Source organism: Molothrus ater, chromosome 2 (assembly GCF_012460135.2).
Source record: "Molothrus ater isolate BHLD 08-10-18 breed brown headed cowbird chromosome 2, BPBGC_Mater_1.1, whole genome shotgun sequence".
Taxonomy (NCBI): Eukaryota; Metazoa; Chordata; class Aves; order Passeriformes; family Icteridae; genus Molothrus; species Molothrus ater.
Genome location: NC_050479.2, coordinates 86,035,641 through 86,056,404, shown reverse-complemented (window position 1 = coordinate 86,056,404; position 20,764 = coordinate 86,035,641). Strand labels below are relative to the sequence as shown.

General features: G+C 42.2%; 2 protein-coding genes across 4 annotated transcripts in view; one reads left to right on the top strand and one right to left on the bottom strand.

Annotated features, from left to right (window-relative positions):
- Positions 1 to 179: 179 nt before the first annotated feature.
- AAMDC (adipogenesis associated Mth938 domain containing) lies at positions 180 to 10,620 on the top strand. 3 transcript variants are annotated; one of them, XM_036383907.2, is made up of 4 exons: positions 180 to 244; positions 3,776 to 3,926; positions 8,410 to 8,505; positions 9,260 to 10,620. In XM_036383907.2, exons 2-4 carry the CDS (start codon positions 3,795 to 3,797, stop codon positions 9,398 to 9,400), a joined length of 369 nt encoding a protein of 122 aa, XP_036239800.1. In that variant the 5' UTR covers positions 180 to 244; positions 3,776 to 3,794; the 3' UTR covers positions 9,401 to 10,620. The 3 variants fall into 3 exon arrangements, with proteins under 3 accessions (XP_036239800.1, XP_054374557.1, XP_036239808.1); XM_054518582.1 differs by having other exon boundaries at positions 188 to 244; positions 9,267 to 9,404; XM_036383915.2 differs by having other exon boundaries at positions 195 to 254.
- Positions 10,621 to 15,155: 4,535 nt separating this feature from the next.
- The window catches only part of INTS4 (integrator complex subunit 4), a 32,690-nt gene continuing 27,081 nt past the window's right edge, over positions 15,156 to 20,764 (bottom strand). The window contains exons 20-23 of the mRNA XM_036383895.2: positions 20,361 to 20,520; positions 19,899 to 20,042; positions 19,035 to 19,155; positions 15,156 to 16,721 (exon numbers count right to left, since the gene is read on the bottom strand). Coding sequence (XP_036239788.1) covers positions 16,528 to 16,721; positions 19,035 to 19,155; positions 19,899 to 20,042; positions 20,361 to 20,520 — 619 coding nt within the window. The 3' untranslated portion in view covers positions 15,156 to 16,527. The remainder of the gene's footprint in view (positions 16,722 to 19,034; positions 19,156 to 19,898; positions 20,043 to 20,360; positions 20,521 to 20,764) is intronic.

Genomic DNA, 20,764 nt, shown 5'->3' with positions numbered 1-20,764 from the left:
GGGGGCGGCGGCCAGAGCGGCGCGAGCCGGCTCCCCTTCGCCGCGCGCGGCGAGGGGGAATGAAAACAAGGCGGGGCAGGGGCGTGGGTAGATCCACGGACCGACCAAACGGAACGGGCGGAGGGCGGGGCCGGCAGGAAACGCTGTCCAATGAGAGCGTGGCAGCCTGAAGGCCCCGCCCCCTCCCCGCGGGGCCGGGCGGAGGCGGAGCCTGGCGGGGCCGTGGGGTCGCGCGCGTGGGGCGGTGAGTGCGGGTGCGTGACGGAGCCTCCGTGAGGGGAGCGGGCGGGAGCGCGCGGCCGGCGCTGGGGCTGTCCCGGTCCTGTCCCGGTCCTGTCTCGGTCCTGTCTCGGTCCCTGCGCCCCGTCACGCCAGGCCCTGCTTCGGGCGGTCCTGAACTGCGCCTTCCCTTCCCAACTCCCTCCCTCAACCCCTCCCGCGTTGCTTCTCAGCGGTCTCTGTCCTTGTCTCCTTGCTTCTCTCCGCTGTATTCACCAACTGCTGTTCCTCCTCTTATCTTGCTACCAGCTCCCCGTGACCTCCCCGGTTAACTGCCGTCACTGGGCTCCCCAGCGAAAAGGAATTGCTGAATTCCCAAAGTGTATTTTCCTCCTTCGTGAACTTGACACCTTCCCCCTCCCTACACAGTTGATCCAAACTTCTCCCGTCCTTTCTGTTTGCCTCCCTCCTGTCAGTTTTTAATCCTGACCTTCCTCTGGCTGCTGAATCCCCTGGAATGGGAAGCCGCCCTCCTCCTGACCCTGCTCCCAGACAGCGCTGGAGAGCCGCGTTGTCTTCTGACACCTTACAGGAGTTTGTTCTGCCCAAAACTTCACGCACACCGATTTACTCTTCCCCTTGTATCCTCTTCAGTCTCAGGTTGTCCATTGGATTTTACAAAACTTCCTTTCTTTCTGCAGTGTCTCAATAAAATGTTATCTGGTGCACTGCTCTCGTTCACCTTTTTGTTCCATTTGTTGCTGGTTACCTCCACAGAAGAAAGGTGCACTGGCAATCTTAAAGTCCACCAGCTCAGCAAACTGCAATTCAATCTCAGCTTGCTTCCGCTTCCTTCTCAGCTGCTTTTGTCTTCTGCCATCCTTATCCACCGCTTCATTTCTCTCTTTCAGTATAGCCTCCTGGCATAAACGTGCATTTGGCCTCCTTTTAAGTTCTACTTCCTTTATTTCTGATGTTTTTAAACTCTCATAACTTTGCTTGTAGAGTCCTTAGCCATTTCTGCTCCTCATCTCTTTGTGTTTTGACTACTGCAGTTTGCAGAAATTGGAATTTTAGGTTGTACTTGCAAGTCATTAATTCAAGGTCTCTTTTATCTTAAGTGTTAATGTATATTTTGATACTTTACATTTCGCAAAGTGAATAATTAAAGAAATAATTTGGTTGAGAACTATTTTCCTGCTCCTCAGTGATTGGACCATGCTCTACATCCAAGGATGCCCAAAGTTTCTATCAATGAGTTCATTCTCACTCTAAGATATTCTTATTTATTCTAGTGGCCTGACTTTACTGATAATCTCTGGCAGTATTATGGGAAATGGTTTTAGAGGATAAATTTTTATTGGTGCCTTATAAGTTTTCTTGCTTAATTTCTGCTATTTACTTGTTTTTATGCTGTTTGGAAAAGATAGCATGGAATCCTTGCTCTCCCATTTGCAGTTTGTGCCTGTTTGATTGCACAGTTCCAGCCTTGTGATACTGTTTGGACTGGGGAACGTGATATTCCCAATCATCTTATTGTTCATTCACCTCTGTCTAACCTCCAGGTCTAATTCTACCATTTCATCTGAAAAGTAGCACAGGCAAAAATTATTTTTTTTCTTCAGAGCCAGGTTCTGGCTGCTTTATTCAGCCTTTACTCTTTAATTTCATTCTGTTGGGACTACTGCTGGTTATTTCTTCAGCCAGAATATCCCTTCAGGCAGACCTTTGGAAAAATAATCTTACAAATTTTTGCTTGAATCCATTGCATCATGGATGTGCAATGAGAGAATCTAGACTGAATTAATCCAAGCAAGTTCTAGTCCCCTGTTGGTGCTTGCCTTGCTTCCTGTTTGACAGGACACATGTGCTACTAACTTCACACAGGAGTGAGAAGGAAAAGAATTGCCCCACTGTCCTGTGTGAGAAGCACCTCTGGCAAACCCAGTCCTGTGCTGAATCCAAAGTAATGCACTTTTTCCTTCATGCAGTGTTTTAGGTGGGATGCTGAGATCTGCGTCTGGCAATCCAAGGAGAGCATGTCCAGTTTGGCAGTGCTGCATCTTTTGTAGCATGTGCAAGACAGGAAGGGAGGCTTCCAGGGGGACTGGAAGTGTGGTCATCCAAAGATTTATCTTTTGCAAGGGCAGTGCCTTTAATCTGTGCTGCCAGGGTTCATGTAATTAATTTAAACTATTCAATTCCTGGTGAATATAAACAATTAAACAATAAAGGGTGAGAATCTGTGTATCTGGAAGGATCTGCCACAGAGATGTTCTGGATTAGGCAGAGGTGGACCTCTTTACTGGAGAAACATCAGGTTTTCTTCAAAATGTGGATTTCAACGATGTGAATTGGAAGGGCAGAAAGGTGACTCTGCCCTGGATAGGTGTCAGTCGACTGCCACGCTGGTCCAAAGCATTTCCAGGGGATCATCACCCTGTGATTCCTCTTTTTCCATCCACTGCCAGAATCACTACAGCAATCAGACTGCAGTACCTTACCTGAGGGACTGTGAGGAGGGGAAAGATTCTGTGATGAGCTGACAGGGAGTTTGTGAGGCAGAGTCCCTGCCCTGCTGGTGCCCAGCAGCGATTGTGGAAGCAGATCCCAACATCGCTGCAGCGCTCACCAAAAAGCAGTTGGGATACAGGGGCACTGATAAGGCTCTGTCAAGTTCTAGGCAACAGACATCAAAGGAAGATGTGAACCAGTGGTTGGCTGCTAAAGGAGAAAGGGAGAAAATAAGCAGAGACTTAGAAAACATGACTGAAGGGATGTTTATTTAATCTAAATGAAATAAAAGAAAAATACTGTGTGAAATCCTCAAGAAAACAAACAAACAAAAAAAAAAGGTGAAAAAGACAAAGATTAAGCTGTTCTACTTTTCCCCAACAGAAAGGATTAGAAATAATGGATTTAACTTGAAACAATGAAGATGGAGGTCAAACAATTAGACAAGTTCTTGTTTGGATGTATAATCCTGGGAGACTTGGTCTCTGTTAGCAGTGTCTGGGGAAAGGCTCGACCCCTTTACATCCCCGAAAGTCTTGTTTTCTGTAGCAATGTGGCAGTGACACTCTTTGGTTCATGGCTTTACTGTTGGGTTTGGGTTTGTTTGGCATTTCCTCTTAACCTCATTTACCACTTTAATGTTAAAAGAAGAAAGTGGCCAATGAAATAGTGCAGATTTCTGGTATTTTAGGAAATTATTATTTCCTCATTGTTCATTTTAGGGAGAAGATTAAAACCCAGATGTGAGAGGATATTCTGGGACCTGATCCCTGTTGATAGTTTTAAAAGTTGAACATCCAATACTTGAACAGATTTAGCACGTAAAATGATTTGCCCAAAATCCTGCACAAAATCCCCAAGAGGACTGGTAATTCAACAAATCTGCTGATCCTCAGTTCAAGTCTGTTGTCACAAAACCACGTGGATAAAGTCTGTAACAGCATTTCCTTCCTAGCTCCTTGGGGCGAGGACAGAATTTTCCATTTTTATTAACTGCTGCATATGTTGGCCTGATGTTAAGTATTAAATATCCTTTTTCCAGACTTCGGTTCCACTTTGTGATGTCTTCCCCTGAAATTGCTTCCCTTTCTTGGGGTCAGATGAAGGTGAAAGGCTGCTCTACAACATATAAGGACTGCAAAGTATGGCCAGGAGGAAGCCGGACATGGGATTGGCGAGAAACCGGGACTAATGTAAGTTTGCTGGTTAGTACCTTGCATTTAAAACAGGACTCTGAGAATGGTCCAGAGAACAGTGTTAAAGCTCCAGACAGAAATTCAGTGAGCTGCCTTTTTCTTTCATCTAACCATTAGATTTTCCTGGTAAGAACTGTGTATATGTTTTGGAGGTGACTTTGTGGAGGGGTCAGAGAGCTGCATTCCCACTATGTCCTACACGCAACAGGATATAGCAATTGTTGCCCTGAGTTCTGATAGCCACCCTCACCAGACAACTCTCACACATCTTAGAGCTCTCAAACAATATTCCTCATCTGTTTAAGAGTGAAATTGTCATAAGATAACAGTAAAAACCTCTCTTCAGACTGTATAAACAGAAGTTTTCTTGAGTGAGATAGAAAAGAAATTATGAAAAGTTAAAAAAAAAATAGACAGTAACTGACCTTGCATGTTTGGAAGACAACATTGCATGTGGTTTAGTTTATATCCTTTTCCTTGGGGTCCATTGTGCATATTTCAGAAGAGAAATATGCAGATACAGTGTCTCATGCACTATTTTCTCTGTGAAAAGCTCATGGTCTGGCTAATCACACAGTGACTTCTCTTGGTAGCCATAAACTAAGTGCTTGCCCTTAAAGTTTATCTGTAAATGCAATCAGAATTGGATGGAAGTACATGGAGCAGTATTGATGTTTCTGATTTAGAAGCAGTACAGCAAATATTGCTATAGGAAACTTGATGTTGATAATTTTCCCCATATTATGACTTGCACTGGGATAGATGATTGGCTAGAAAAAAAGAAGTTCCACACTTCCAAAGCAAAAGTTAAAGCACAAAATAACAGTGTAGTGACCAGGCCCAGCACCTGCAGCCGTATCAATACAGAGGATGCAGCTCTCTTGGATTCATTTTGACACAACTGAAACACAAAGCATTTGAGTTTGCAACTTCATCTGTAATCTTTCGGAGAATAGAAATTTTTTAACCTGTCATAGTTCAGTTTATGCAGGATATATAACACCAAGAAAAAAGTGCTGCTGTCATGCAAAGATATCTGCACCTTGCAGAGAAAAAGGTAGCTGTGTATGTAACTTTTAAAAATGTATTTCATTTATGGCCTGGTTATTAAAAAATAAGTTTTCACTGGCTGTTCAAAGGGCTGGGTTTTGTGGTGAGAGTTGCTGTCTGCTTGTTTGACAATATCATTTTTGTGCTTTATATGCACATGGCTGGAGAAGCAGAACAGGTAACAATAGCCAAAAAGTTCCCAACCAGTTCTCATCCCAATCACATTTTTATATTTATTCCAACCACTGGAAAACTTTGGTTTCAAATTATAGGCACTTACTAACATTTAAAAGGCTGTGCTTTCTTTTGAAAATTTCTAACAAGGAATATCTTCTTGTCACAAGTAAAACGTTTAAATCCATAAGTTTTTAGAGGACTTGAAAAACAAGTCAATGTTAAATTAAAATTGGAGGAGAAAAAGAATAGTTGGGTTCTCTGGAGAAGTAGGTTTTCTGGCATCCTTTTTATTTAATCAGGAAGTAAAAAGTACATATCTAAAGTAAGATCTTATGTAAAGCTCCTGCTTTAGGTCAGTTCTATCCTTGCAGCTGAGGAGTGAGGTGATTTTCTTTTAAAAGAAATAGCAAAAACCAAATATTAAGAATAGAACTAAGCTTTTTCTAGACTGCATATCCAATGTTGAGAAGAACTGTCAAAAATTTAATTTTGTCAGCACTGGAAACAGTAAGATCCATCAGCTGCATTTTCTGCCCAGTTTTTTAAAGATGGAGTTGTTTGCCTACTTTCCTTAAGCATGTTTTTCCTGGAGGTAGCTGGAACTGAAGTGTGGCAAACAAGCAGTGCCGGTCATGTCCTACACTCTAGCTGGAAATAAATTGCTTCCTTTCCTCCTCTACTGTCACACTGCTGTCTAGTGAAGCATTTTTTCATCAGGAAAATTGTATGACTGGCCCTGCAAGGTTCTGTAACTGAGCACTAAGTTATTGTGGCCTTAACCCTTGGGGATGAATGGCACCCTCTCTCCCTAGCTGACTGCATTTCAGTGCCACCTGCTAATGGCAGAAGAAAAGACATAGGTATTGCTGAAATGAAGGCCAGAGAACAGAGCAGGCAAGAAAATCTGCTGTCAAATCAACAATGATACAGTTATTTCATCATGTTACATGTTTCCTGTAGCAACAGTAGTTTCTTACTAGCATCAAAGTGTCCTGTGTAACCAAAGAAAATCCTTTTGTTCCGTGTCTTTAATGTCTCAGGAGTGCTTCTCACGTGACAGCAAACCTTCTCCAGAATTCTAATTATTGTAATTGCAGTACAACACACCGATTCTTCTTGTCTAAGTTTTGAGTCTACTTAAAAAACCCCAAAGGAAAAGCATTGCCTATTCTGTCATAACCAAGTACTTAGAGTGATTTGGTCTGAGAAAGCTCTGCCTATTCAAGTGAGTTCTGCATTCCAAGTGTAGATAGGGAATGTAAATGGACTAAGGGTGAGCACAGCCTTTGGTCCTGCCAGCCCAAAGGGCCAGACATGTCCTGGAGTGTGTCAAGCACAGCACAGCTGAGGGAGGTGCTTGTCCCACTCTGCTCTGCACTGGAGCAGCCCCACCTCGAGTTCTGTGTGCAGTTTTGGGCACCTCCTCAGCATAAGGAGGATATCAGACTGCTAGACTGTGTTCCAAGGAGGGTGATGAAGATGCTGAAAGGCCTTGAGGGCAAGGCTTATGAGGAGCAGCTGAGGGCATTTGGCTTGTTCATCTTGGAGGAGGCTGAGGGGTGACCTCATCACAGTCTACACTTTCCAGAGGCAGGGCAGTGCAGGCAAGGTGCTGATCTCTCTGGTGACCAGCAGTAGGACCCATGGAAATGGAGTCAAGCTGCAAGGGGACGTTCACATGGGGTGTTAGGAGAAGGCTTTCCACCCAGAGGATGCTCGGGCTCTGGAACAGGCGCTCCAGGGAAGTAGTCACAGACCATGCTTGTCAAAGTTCCAGAAGCATCTGGCTGGTGCTCCTAAGTCGTGGTTTAGCTTAAGATAGTCCTGTGAATGATTCTCATGGATTTCTTCCAACTTGAGGTGCTCTATGATTCTGTGAACTTGGAGAACCATAAAGGTGAATCATCTCTTTACTGAAATTTCAGACATCAGCCATGCTAAAGACTTCCTTGTGGGATAAGTTTATTTTATGCATTGGAAGTGGCACTGTACCATGGAAGGCTTTTTTCAATTGCAACTTTAGGAGCCCATGTGTTTGTTTCAGCTGGGAAAGTCTTACTTGCCCCATTCTCCATGAGTCCACCATGGCATTATCTACTTCAAGTGAGAAACTCAGACCTCTCAAAAACTTCTGAACTTCAGAATTCTACTTAAAAAAAAAAGGGGAGGTTACTATTTAAAGCATAATTAATATTTATAATATTTATAATAATATAATAATAAATATTCTTGCATACTATTATATAAAGTATTAATTATAATATTTTATATAATTATGTATAATTCTAATATAATATTATTACATAGAATAATGAATAGTAATATTATTTATTATAGTAATATCTAAATATTTATTTAAAACATAAATAATATTTATGTTTTAAAGATACACACCAAAGAGGGGCTAAATTATAGCCACAGGATGTCCAGTATCTTACTCTTACATGGAGACAGATAAAAACTGAATCCAGGAGGAGAATTAGGGTAACATAATAATGTTTTATATTAACATTATAGGTGTGTTTATGCATTCATATGTTTAAAGCATAATAGCAGTAAGTGGGTGTACTTTTTAAAACATCCATTAATGTGCTGTGTAAGTTCCTTCTTTCTCTGAGGCGTTTGGATTCAAATATTCTTTTCTCAAAATAAAGAATATTGCAGAAATCCAAGCTGTTAACTGAAATGAAGCTACCCAATGAATTTCAGTCCTCTTTGGTGAGATTTGCAAAGTAAACAAGAAAATTATTTAATAATTTTAATTATCTGAGGAGTTCTTTGTATTTAAAGTGAGTAAACTTTCGCTTGCAGTCATCTTTCTTTCAAGTAGATTTTGTTGTTTTGAAATCAAACATCAGTATTGTTGCAATTTATTGATTTCACCTTAACTGTTAATATTTATAAAATATTATTTATTTTATTTAATTTATTTTAATTTATAAAATATTTATTTATATGCCAGAAGTTAAGACATAAATGTTTAAGAAATTTGTAATGCATCTTTTTGGCTTTGACTGTTTAATAAGGAATTATAATCTTGCCATCAATCAATTAATTATCATCCTTCATCTCCATATTAAGTACCTTTTTCAGTTTCTGACATTATCTACTGTGTATATGTACAGAAGAGGGTTGTGTTACATTCTGCTTCTGCTAATTTACCCTGCTGCTCTGTGTTCAGGGCACACAGACACAGCTTTCCTGCCTGATGCTGTCAGTACACAGACTATTATTTTCCTTCCCTGACACTTAGCATTCTCCAGGAGTGCAGCCAGCTGACCTTGAAGAAGTCGTCAAGAAGGGTGTTAAAACTGTGGTGATTGGTCGTGGCATGAGTGAGGCTTTGCAGGTAGGTTTTTGTTCTGTGACAAGCATAAAGGGAACTGTTTGTTTTCCCTCTCCCTCTGATTAGGAGGAAAAAAATAAAATCGATGATGCTTCACTGAGAGGGGAAAAAATTGAGGATCAGTGTGAATGAGCTCCTGTCAGGGGTCCCTCAGGTCCTGAAAGAAACATCATTTGAGCTCCTCTGTATTAGTGTCCATGCCAAGCAGTAAACAGGTTTATGTTCTGCTACAGGAGCAAATGAAACAAGAAGAATTTTTCAGAATGTCATTAGTCCTCTCCTCTTGCAATAGGTTATAACTGGCTCTCTAGCTTGCTGTAAATACTTTGGTAATTAGGCATTCTTGTCACCATTGTTGCCAGGGTGTCATTTCAGCAGATAAACTAGCTACAGAAAGCTCAGATCAGAAGTGCTGAGCTTTACTCGATGAGAAGCGAGTCTTTAGCTTTCTGGTGGGATGAATAACACCTTCTTTAGATTAAATTCCTTTAGCTCCAATTCTATTTATTTTTGTAAGAGAGGACCGCATTTTAAGGTGTGCTAAAGAGGTAGGGGAGCTATGTGTATAAAAGTAGCTTTATTGAAGAGAAAAAAATTAAATCAATCTTAGACCTATCTGAGCATTGCCATTTTGGCTACTGGCAGTTACTTAAGTCATGTTTAACAAATGGTATCAGTGTCTGGTTTTCTACAAGTCTTACAGTTTAAGGGGAAAATAATCTGATTCTTGCTTTTGTGATTTCTTTTCTCTTCCGAGGTTCCAGCATCCACTGTGGACTATCTGAAGAAGAACGGGATTGAGGTGCTGGTGCTGCAAACGGAGAAGGCTGTGGCGGAGTACAATGCCCTGGCTGCTCAGGGTGTCAGAGTGGGCGGGGTCTTCCATTCCACCTGCTGAATCGCAGCTCATTCCGCCTGCCCGGCCCGCGGCCAAATCACGGACACACCTCTGCTGGATCAAATTGCACTCAGCGGAGTGTGAACTTGCGTGCCAAGGCATTTGTGCACTGACCATCGAAAATGCAAAGACAGTTTATTAGTTCAGGATTTAAACAAATCGAGGGCTCACAAAAGGCGGGGCTGTTAATGTAATTAAATCGTTTAACTACAGAATAATTTCCATGTATTGTTGAGATTGACCTAATTTTCCTCTGAAGGCCATCCATAGTCTTATTACTTAACATAGCACCTGTTCACTAAATCAGGAAATTATATTTTGAATACTTTTATTACATTACTGGCTACTGGAATGCAGCCATAAAATAGCTGATGAGCACAATCAAATGGTAGATATGAAGTGGTGGTAAAGAAGCACTTTACCACCACTGGATAAATAAGTAAAAATAAAATAAATTTAAAAGCAAACCCATAACATAGAACTTTACCTCCTGCAGGTGACCTCAGTCAGGGTATTTGCCAATTTATGAATGTCACATAATAGAGCACTTATAAATTTTTCATTGAGCCTGAAAAAGGGGAAAAAATGTCAGCAGGGTATAAGAATAAAACCTGGGCCTTAAAGAATTTTCTTATTAACTGCCAGTTTTGAGGATTGAGCTGTCTAATACATATCTATTCAGAAGTTCTTACACGCTTAAAATAATCAGGAACATGAATTACAAAGCTAGAGTTTGCAGCATAAAACATTGATATGTAGGAAATCAGTCTGAATTGCTGCTAGCAAGGTACTGCTGGCAAGCTGGGGATGCATGTGAGACTTGTTACTGGTCATCATTATCTGATGATTTAAGTGTTGTGCCAACAAACATTATTACACTGAAGATTCAAACAGTTCTCTTGGTTGCTGTTCCTGGTGGGCTTCTATCAATATTGCCAGTCACAAGTTCTACCTACTGTAGATTTTTTTTCCCACCAGGCTCACCATTTCTTGTTCTGTGCATATTAATTCTGTGTGTATTAATGAAAGTACCAAGATGAAGCTGTAAAAGCCCTGAGGCACTTGGAGCTACCCAAGCAGTAGTAGAGAGGCTTAGATTGATAGGAGAGCACAAGAACTTTCCCAAGACACACAAAATTCTATGTTCTTTTTCTGCTATTTGCTCTAGTAATCATTTAGAACCTTTTATCTGATAAAATACAAAGTGATGTAAAAGCAAAGGGAAAGTGAAAGTTTTATCTTGCAGTCTCCTAATGACAGCAATGTTTTCTGTTAGTGTAGCTACATTTGAGGCAAAATCTTACATAACCCTGCAGGAACTGCCTTTCCAGCTGCATCTGTGTTGTCTGACACAGCAGCTGGTATAATGCTCATTGTAGCTGCTGTGACATTTTTCTGCACAACTTGCCTGATGTGAAGGAGAAGGTGAACTACTGACCCAGAAGACTGTGGTCACCCTCAGGGAATGCCAGGAGAACAGAGTTCCTACCAGCCCACAGAGTGTGGAGACTTTTTGCACTAAATGTTATCCGATAGTGAAGGTGGTTTGACTCTCTTGATCATGGTCATGTATTTGTTTTATTTTAGGAGCTTCTGGGCCTTAAGGCAGCCTCAAATGGGAAGAGGCTTTGTAATGCTTTGGCTGAGAAAACACTGCAGTACTTAAAAAAATGGAACCATGCGCATTACACCGTTAGAAGTTGAGCAAACACCTTATCTTTCTCTTCCAGGTCTGTTTTTTACTTTTTTTTTTGTAACATATTTTCATGTTAATGTGGCACATTATTGGTGATGCCACATTCACCAAAGCTGCCGAGCTGAGGTCCTGCATTTGAGACAAATACTGTGGGCTCTTCTCCCTGCTGCTGCCACACGATCTGTCCTCCCAAAAGGCGCAGGGAGCAGAGCCCATTTTGCATTGCCAGCTGACTGAGGTGTACCCTACCCAGCTTTGTGCTGCAGCCTGTTAATTCTTCATTTGGCAACTGGTAGGATGCAGAAGATTCCACTTCAAAACAGGGAGCTGCAGTGTGCAAAGAAATGGATTTATTTTTTTAAAGGTAAACTGCTAAGTTTCCCCACCACCAGTGTTGGTGTCAACAAGGAGATAATTTGTTGCAAGTTTTTCCATCCATGTCTTCTCTTGCTGCTCTCGTCACAGCTTCCTGAGTCAGCACTGTCAGTTCCCACAATAGCATCTGTTCCACTTGGGCTGCTCCAGTCACTGAAAGCCCGATTTCCTTCTTGGTGCCTGAAATTGCTTTGCTAGATGGTGGAAGCAGCTGGGATTGATTCATCAAAAAATTCCAGCAGAGCTCAAACTGGTATCTTTGTTAAATTGCTGCTTTCAGCAAAAGCCATAAATAATTTGTTAAAATTATGGGCTCATAGCCCAAATCATGGGAATGCACTTTTGTAGGGCAGGATTTCTCACATACACCACTGCTCTGCCTCCCACCAGGAAAATGATCTCCCAGTAGGCAGTGAACTCCCACCCTGCCACTGAAATTAAAGCCGAGCTGCGGCTGGGCTGGGAGCCAGGAAGATTCCACCCCAGCTGCTCTGCCGCCGAGTGGGTCAGTCCCCAGCCTTTATCTTTGTGAAGCAGCATGTGTGAGCTGGCAGCCTGCAGGAACAGGCCATAAAAGGCTCACAGACACCAAATGCAACACGACCAGCATTTTTAAGGGACATTGGGCAGTATTTGTGCAAAGCCTGGCATCCACAAGCCTTAAAACTTTATATTTTGAGGTCCCACTGATGCTGCATTAGCAAGCTGTGAAGTAAAAAGACAGCCTTTTCTGCATTCCCACTGCCTGTTACTAAGAATAAAATGGAAGATGCCAGTGAAATAAGATTAAAAAAGTGATTCTAACTTAGACAAGACAGGATTCCAGAGGAAATCATCTCTATGAGCTTGATCCCAAGATGATGACCAGTACAGCATGGTGGAGAGTGCAAGTCTGATGAGGAGCAGCCTGAGGGAGCTGGGGGTGTTTAACCTGAAGAAAAGGAGGCTCAGGAGGGACCTTATTGCTCTCTACAACTGCCTGAGAGGAGATTATTGTCAGTGGGGTGTCAGTAACAAGTGACAGGAGAAGAAGAAACAGCCTTAAGTTGCACCAGAGGAGATTTAAATTGGATATTAGGGAAAAATATCTTTCCCAAAAGTGTTGCCAGGCTTTGGAACAGGCTACCCAGGCAAGTGGTGGAGTCATCATCCCTGGCAGTGTTCAAAAGGTGTGTGGATGTGGCACCTGGGGCCACAGCCTAGTGTGGGTATGGTAGTGCTAGGTTTATGGTTGGACTCCATGGTGTTAGAGGTTTTTTCCAACCTAAATGATTCAGTGATATCATGCAGTCCTGATTTAAATGCATACCCTGTTCATTCATCTTCCCAGGAACTTGCTTTGAACTTTTTGCAGTGAATGTCCCTGCCCATTTACTTTTTTTTGGTCCTTTCTAAAATAAGATAGGTGAAAGCCACGCAGCTCTGAGTTAATGTCTCATAAGCTTCAAATTTGCTCCCAATACACTTATGCATTGTTTTTTGAGCTCATGACTCAGTAATTGAATTATTTACTTCCAAATTGTGTAATGAATTTTACTGGACTTCAGCAATCTGGATATGAATCTCCCACTGAAAACATTCAAAGCTGGGTTTCCCACAGATGCCTTATTTAAATTAAATCCAGAAATTTAATGGTAAATAGGACAACACATTTTCAAACCACTAACCTACCTCTCTTTCACATGAGGTCAGCATTCTCCTTGCTCTGCCAAATTCTTTTCCCTCTTGCTTCCATCTAACTAGCAGGTACAACACAGAGGTGAGGGGTGTTTGAACATCGTTGATTCTTAGCAAATTATTTGCCCTTCCTTTGTAGATTGCTTAATCTCCCTGTGGCTGCTTCTGTACTGGCACACTGTTCCTAGACTTGGAACCACCTGAGAGAACAGAAACTCCCCATACTTGGGTGACTGTCATCTGAAGTCCTCTGTTCCCCCTTCAACAGAGATGAAAGATGCAAATTATCTTTGTGCATGACTAAAGCCCTTTGTTTTTCTTTTCATTCTGAGATCAATCATCTTATAGGCTATTGCAGTGCAGAAGCCCAACAATTATGCAGAATTAAAGGATAACGGGTGAATGGCATGAGTGCCTCTGAGAGATAACACAGAGCATGAACTCTGGTATTTTTGAGAGCAGAAAAACCTTAATGTCTCAAACCTGGGGATGGGAACAAAAAGTCAACATCTTGATTTCAGCAACTACAATAACCCTTGCTTTCAATGCAAATTTCATTTCCAATTGCCCATATGTTGCACCATGGTGTGAAATGGGCAGTCCCATACACAGGCTGGGTGGAGAATGGATTTAGAGCAGCTCTAAGAGGCAGCACCTTGGGGGTATTGCTGGGTGAGCAGCTCAGCATGACTCAACAACGTGCCCTAGCAGCTCAAAGGAGTCATCTGCCTTTCTGGGCTGCATGTGGGCAGCAGGCCAAGGGAGGGCATTCTCCCCTTCTGCTCCACCCTGGCGTGCTGCATCTACCCCACCTGTAGTGCTGCATCCAGCTCTGGGGCCCCAACATAAGGATGTTGACATGCGGAGTAAGTCCAGAGGAGACCATGAAAATGCTGAAAGGGCCTCTGCTGTGGAAACAGGCTGAGAGAGTTGGGGTTGTTCAGCCTGGAGAAGAGACGGCTCTGGGGAAACCTGAGACTCCTTCCAGTACCTGAAGGGGCTACAAGAGAGCTGGAGAGGGACTTTTGACAAGGGCATGAAGTGATAGGACAAGACAGGGGGGCTTTAACCCGAAAGAGGGAAGGCTTAGATTGGATGATGAATTAGTCATCTGTTTGCACAGGTGAAACTGAAGGAGGAAAGGAAAAGCTGTGATTTCTTCCATGATCCAAATCAGAAATCAGAGAAAAACCTACAGAGGAGAAGCCAACTGCAGAATGCTCTCATTAGCAGACTGGAAATGTTCATAGCAGCCTTACATTTTCAGCTTGTTTTAGGCATCTTGAAATTACAGATGGAAGAACTTTTCCACAGCCCTGCAGTATCTGATTCTCGGCAGCAATACAGAAGGCACTCACTCTTTGCCTGGTATGTTACATGGAAGGGGATCAAGGACAGCATGAGGGGAACAAAATAGCAGAAATTTCATCCAGTACTTAGCAAAAGAGAGAAAGATGCCTAAATTTTGATATTGAAAATATCTGCTGTGCCTACCACAGCATCCATTGTGGTCTGGAGCCTATGGACACCATCTAAATTAGAAACACTACTGAGATGACAAACTGCACAAAATACTGGTGAAGTGCAGAATGAGGGGAAGAAAAAGGAAAAAGTCTGTAATGAGCTCACTCAACTTGTCAAATATCTGCCCAGACACAGCCTCCTAATCAGAGATACATCAACCCTGTCTGCTGGGAACTGAACTGAGGATGCCAAAGACAAGTCAGACAGTAACAACTCAGCTGTCAGATGGGCAGGCAATTTTCAAAGCAGTGCCCCAAAGGTGAAACACCAAAAAGCAGTTTGTAAGAGCAGAAGCACTAAGAAAGTAAATTTAATTCAAGAATACCTAAAGCAGCAGCAAAGTTTTATGGTTATGAGCCTTTGGGCTACAACTCACCAGTGCTAAAAAATTTAAATCACAAAAAACATGCAGTGATCTTACTAGCCAAGAACCACGCAGGCATCCATGTTCACTCATATTATAAGAAAAGAAACAGAATAGCATGAGTTTTCCAATTTTATTGTAGGAAAGCATATAAGGGGTTATTTACACTAAATACAAGTGGAAAGTATTTCTTCACTGTTTTGTTTACTTGCTAAAAATACACCTCTTTTTAAAAAAGAAAAAAACCCCAACTGATTCATGAACACAGGCAACATTTGGGCTGCTGCACTGGAATGTTTCACACATTAGGCCCTCCTAAAAAATCCTACCAAAGGATTGCTACAAAACACAGGAGGCTACTCAGTCCACTAAGCCTGGCACACAGAAGCGATGCACAGACACACTTCCTGACAGGAATGCCAGATGGATCATGTTTTAACTAAATTCTTGTCCCTCTGTACTCCCAGCTCACCTCCAGAGGGGAACACTGACAAGCTGCCCAACTGCTGCTGAACAGAGGGTGTGTGGCTACTTCAACTGACAAGAAAGACTTTGAGAGCCAAAAGTGCTGCCAAATTGAAAATCATAGATTTTCACATCCCACTAAGACTGGTTCAAGCCAGGATCATCACGCAGAAACAGATCCTGTAAAACTTAGTGGGTTGTGGTTAGGAATTTTCCAACTGGTACTTAATCACATTGCTCCTCAAGATGTACAAAGGTGCAACAGGAGACAAACTGCTTTGTTGCTGTAGGTCAGTTAAACTCCACCTCCTGCTGACTGAATTTCTGCCACCTGCACAAAGAGCTTCCTCCTGCCCCTGCACCATGAACAACCTGTGCCCTCCCCAGAGCCGGACCAGCTTCAGTACAGCTGTAGAGGATGTAGAACAGCAATTGGCAATTTCCTTCCTAGGTGCTTGTTCCCACACAAGAACAACAGTACTTTATAGAATATTATTTTTTCTGTTAAGAAATTAGGTACCGGTGTACAAATGCAAGTTTTAGACATTAAAAACAAAACAAAACCCCAAAACACCAAAACAACCAAACCCAGAAAACCCCAGAAACAAACCAAAAACTCCACACAAAATGCTGAACTCCTCAGCTTCACTTCAGAGTACTATAAAAATAATATTGATTTATGTGCCCAAGCATTTACATAGTAAATACACAGCAGAAAACCTAGAGGCCTTGGAGAAAGACTTTTGATAGGTAAAAACTGAAGGTACAGCCCAGTGAAATTACTACTGGAATGCTGATGGTGAACTGTTCTGTTTCTGTTGAGTCAATATAGAAAAACCTGCATTTTCTTGAAACCACTCCTAACTAGCTGAGTAATTCCTGTATTTGCCTGCTGCCTAAGAGACCTGTTCTTCAGCAGCTTTATTTTGACTCCCTTTAGGCATGTGAAGGCTGTTTTGGCTTGCTGTCTTGGACACTGCATTTGGACACAACAAAGCCCATAAATAGGTTTTTCAGCACCAGCCTTCACCGCCTGGCAGGTTTGGGCATTATATACACCTTGACAGGTTTGCTGAAGGGGATGGTCCCCTCTATGCCATTTTCAGGGGGTGGGAGAGCCTCCAAGCTCTCACTCCAGGTAGATTTAGGAACTCTGGTAGATGCCTTGCTCCTGTTGGAGTTGTAAGCCAGCAGCAATCGCACTTCAATCTGACATGGCTCTGCAGAGAAAAAAAAATAGAACAATCCAAATGTGATTGTCATTGCACAGTGAACAACCAATATCAAATGAATTTTAATTTCATGTACGGTGGGTATGTACAGAGCTGTTCTGGAGCGACCAGAATCCAGTCTAGTGTGTGAAAATAAGCTTTTAGCATTACATTCAGCACAGCAGAACTAAGGACTGTTCGAAGTTTATCCTCCTCTCTGTCATCACTTAAATCTTACCACTAACTTGCAACCTTCTAAAATAACTGTTGGAAGGTAACTCCAATGAAATAATAACAATCATTAAAACCCACACAGAACTAGCAGGCTCTGCTCACTGTATTTATGTCAGGATCAGTCCAGATGACATCTGGCAACACTTGTGGCACAGGAGATTACTTGAAGATTCTCTTTTTTTGGAAGTTTTCGCATGCCAGACAGCCTCTTCCTCTCTTTCACCAACTATGCACCTGGGCAAAGCAAGGTCCCTAATACTGTCTATAGGATAATTTCAATTTACTCTTCTCACAGTGGTCAGAACAGTACAGGGGTTTCAGTATACACAGTATTACCCTGGACTTACTGCTGGACTTACATACACAATAAAGTTCTCCTTTCTAGACTGAAAACCGGATTTGTTTAGGTTTTCTGTATGGACTTTACTGGTTTGGGCTGGGATAAAGTTAATTTTCCTTCATAGTAGCTTGCATGATGCCTTGTTTTGGATTTGTGACCAAAATAGTGCCAATAACACAGGGATGTTGTAGCTATTGCTGTACAGTGTAATACCCGTGAGTTTTCTCACATTGCCCTTCTGATCCTCTACCTGTCCCACTGGGGAGGGAGCACCAGGTGGTGTGCGGGACTTAACTGCATAGCAGGGATAACCCATAACAGGACCACATTAATGAAATCTAAATGAAACCTGCTGAAACCCACAGGATTTTAAGATGCCACATCTAGAACTGCATGGGGTCTCCAGCTGAGACATCATCAGCACCACACAGAACACAAGAAATAACTCTTTTGCACAGTTACTCCACACTTCAGCCAACAGCTCCCTGAGCTCACCTTTTTGTCAGTCCACCAACTCTTATTTGCAGCCTGTAGTCACCTCTTTCATTCTGCTCTACACCTGGCAGTTAATCAGTGCTTTGCACTTGGGCATTCTCCTTCCCAAGCACACTCTTTCTACTGGCCTGTAACAAGTTTTATTGTCTTAAATTGAAAGCAATTTCTCCACTTGAATTTCAAGGCAATTCTGACCGTTTCCTGAGCCCCTCCCAGCTCAGTATCTTCCCCCTGTTTTATATGCCTAAGTGCCAGTGTCAAAGTTAATGATTAAAATAATGCCTCCAGGAGACACCAGAACAGAATCCCTCAGGGCCATGCTTAAAATGCCCTTCCAGTGAACACTGAAGAAGTAGAAATAAGAACTTCAGCTCTCTATGGTGAAGTAACAGGATCAACCCTTAAACACAGATACTTCTAGTCCTAGAAACAGTACCATGTTTTCTTCTCCAAAACAAAACAAAGACAGCAGGATGAGTGATTACATCATGAGAATACTATATAAAAAAAAGGGTATGTGAAGGAACACAGCAATAAACCAAATTCTGTTGGTTTAAAAAAAAAGATCAATAAATCCAATGAAAAATTGCTTAGGAAAAAAACCTCTCAGAGGAAACCCCCACATTTGAATGAAGTAGAAGGGATTAAAAGAAAATGGGACAAAAGGAGCTGTGAATGAAATACACTTTGCTTTTGTTTTTTGAAGTCCATAAGCCAATTACTGAAGTGCTTCCATGGGGAAGTGTGAACAGCAGCTGAGACTGGAGGCGAATGTTGGAGTCACATCATCATCAGAACTAAAGCAGGGAATTTTAGAGCATTGAAAGGGTGAAAGTTGAATCAGCAATGAAATGGTACTGCTGTACTGTTCCCTGCCATGCTCAGATACCTGTGAGACCTGAAACAATGACTTACAAGGAGTCAGTTTACCATGATCCTTTGCCTCTACCTGAGGATGCAGACCTGGCTCTGAGAGCTGACTTTGCTCTACACATGAGGGGTGACCTCACCTTGAACACAGCTCTCATGTGAAGGCTCCCAGGACTCTCCCAAAACAACAGCCTCTCTATTTCCTTACAGAGCAGCAGTGCCTGGTAAACAGGGAGCTGTAACTACTCAAAGGCCTGATCAACACCAAGGGCAGCACCAACCACAGCTCCAGGATCCTCAGAGCCCCCCAGACTATGGGATGTAACTTGTGTCCAATAGAAGTGCAGCCACACAGCCACATTAACTTGTATCATTAACATTACCTGTCCAGGCTGTGTGAGAGAGGTAAACCTGAGTTATCAGCCTGTGCCTCCCAGGGCCAGGATTTCGGAAGTCAGCTGGTTTAGGATGGATTAGCTGTGCTTGTCCATCTGGATACAACACCTAGAGGGGAACAAGGAAAAATAAAACAAAAAACAAACCAACAAAGGAATGACAACTGCATGGGGGATCTGCACAGTGGAACAGTGTATTACTTGGCTGTTTACTGCCTGGGTTAGGAAGGCAAGACAAGTGGGCTTTAGCTTGGAGCCAGGAGTTCAGCTGCCCTGGATATAACAGCCACATGCTGCCTTTCAAACCCACAGCACAGGTGGGAAACAGGCCACAATGACATCAGCTTCTTCCTCTGCATTGTAACTGAGGTTCTTGTTTCTTTGTTAAGCAGTGATGCTGCATATTTTACTTGGATCACACCACTCCTACCTCCTCAGCTGCATCAAAAACTAATGATTCAGCAGCAGGAAGAAAAGCTGGAAATACAGAGAGCCAAGACCCTATGTATTTTTGTGCCACTCAGAACAACTTCTTTTGCTGCTTCTCCTCCCACCAGACCAGCTGGAAGCTCACCAGCATTTACTGGTGTTCATGTCCATAACATGCACAGTGCACAAGGAATGTGCACAGAATGACATCCAAGTGCTCAAAGCAAACTCTCAGAACTGCACCCACATCAACTCTCAGCGCACTCCAGACAAACCAGTTTCTGAATGACTGGTCAAAACACGGAAATCCAGCATTGTTACTAATAAAATGTATCATTATTTACAATCTAGAAGTATTGACATCCTTAAAGAAACTGCCCCAAGACATAATCTTGTTTGCATTTATGTCAAATGACTTCTTACTTGAACTTTAACAGTTCCTTGGGGATCCTGAACATGTTCCAGAGTTGCATCAACATCCAGTGCCACAACCAATCCTGATGTAAACCTCAGGGGATTATCAGATTCACCAGTAGGCTCAATGATGTTTGCAGTGGCTCTATGGAGCTGTTAGGGACGAAGTGATTGGCAAAATTCAGAAGGTGGGGGAAAGAGGAAAGAAAAAAAAATCTTAATTACTACTGTTCTTAACAGAGATCTGCATAAACTTTGGATTTTTTTTTTTTATTATTGCCAGGAATTACTAAGTTTTTAATGTTTTTAGCAGTAGTCGTGAGGATGCTAGATAAGAAGACAAACAAGAAATAAATAGGAGTTGTGTCTGACAAGACCCTGAATTCTAAAAGCCTCTTGGTATATTAGAAAGTAGTCAGATGCCAAGACAGTCCACGAGGATATTGCTTTTTAATTTTCTGTTAAACCAACCTGCTCTGGAAGAGGAAGGTGGAGGAAGGTACTTTGTCGCAGTGTTGCCTGAAGAATCTTGACCACTTCTGAAGGCTTGGATGTCACAAGTCTGGGCATTAAGTCCAGCAATTTATCTACAAAACTGCCTTGCATATGTGGAAGCTCAGAGATGAAACACCTGTGTCAATAATAGATTAAAAATCAAATATTTTTTCCAACTTTTCCCACAGTATTGTTATTTTTAGTCAAGCTACTTAATCCTTATATTTAGTTATAATGACAGAATTAGATACCTGCCTTCCTCTTCTGGTGTGTCTCATCCATAAGAGATGACTTTGGCTACTTATGTTGGGACTGTGCCTTGTGCTCAAACTGACACCATCAAGGGCTATGTGGTGTGGGCAGCAGGTCAAAGGAGGGGA

What these genes read in the sequence shown, in the direction of transcription:
- AAMDC (XM_036383907.2), top strand. Translation starts at nt 3,795, where the DNA reads ATGTCTTCCCCTGAAATTGCTTCCCTTTCTTGGGGTCAGATGAAGGTG. An exon ending in GGCGAGAAACCGGGACTAAT is followed by an intron (nt 3,927 to 8,409) that starts GTAAGTTTGCTG and finishes CCTGACACTTAG; the next exon opens with CATTCTCCAGGAGTGCAGCC. An exon ending in GCATGAGTGAGGCTTTGCAG is followed by an intron (nt 8,506 to 9,259) that starts GTAGGTTTTTGT and finishes TTCTCTTCCGAG; the next exon opens with GTTCCAGCATCCACTGTGGA.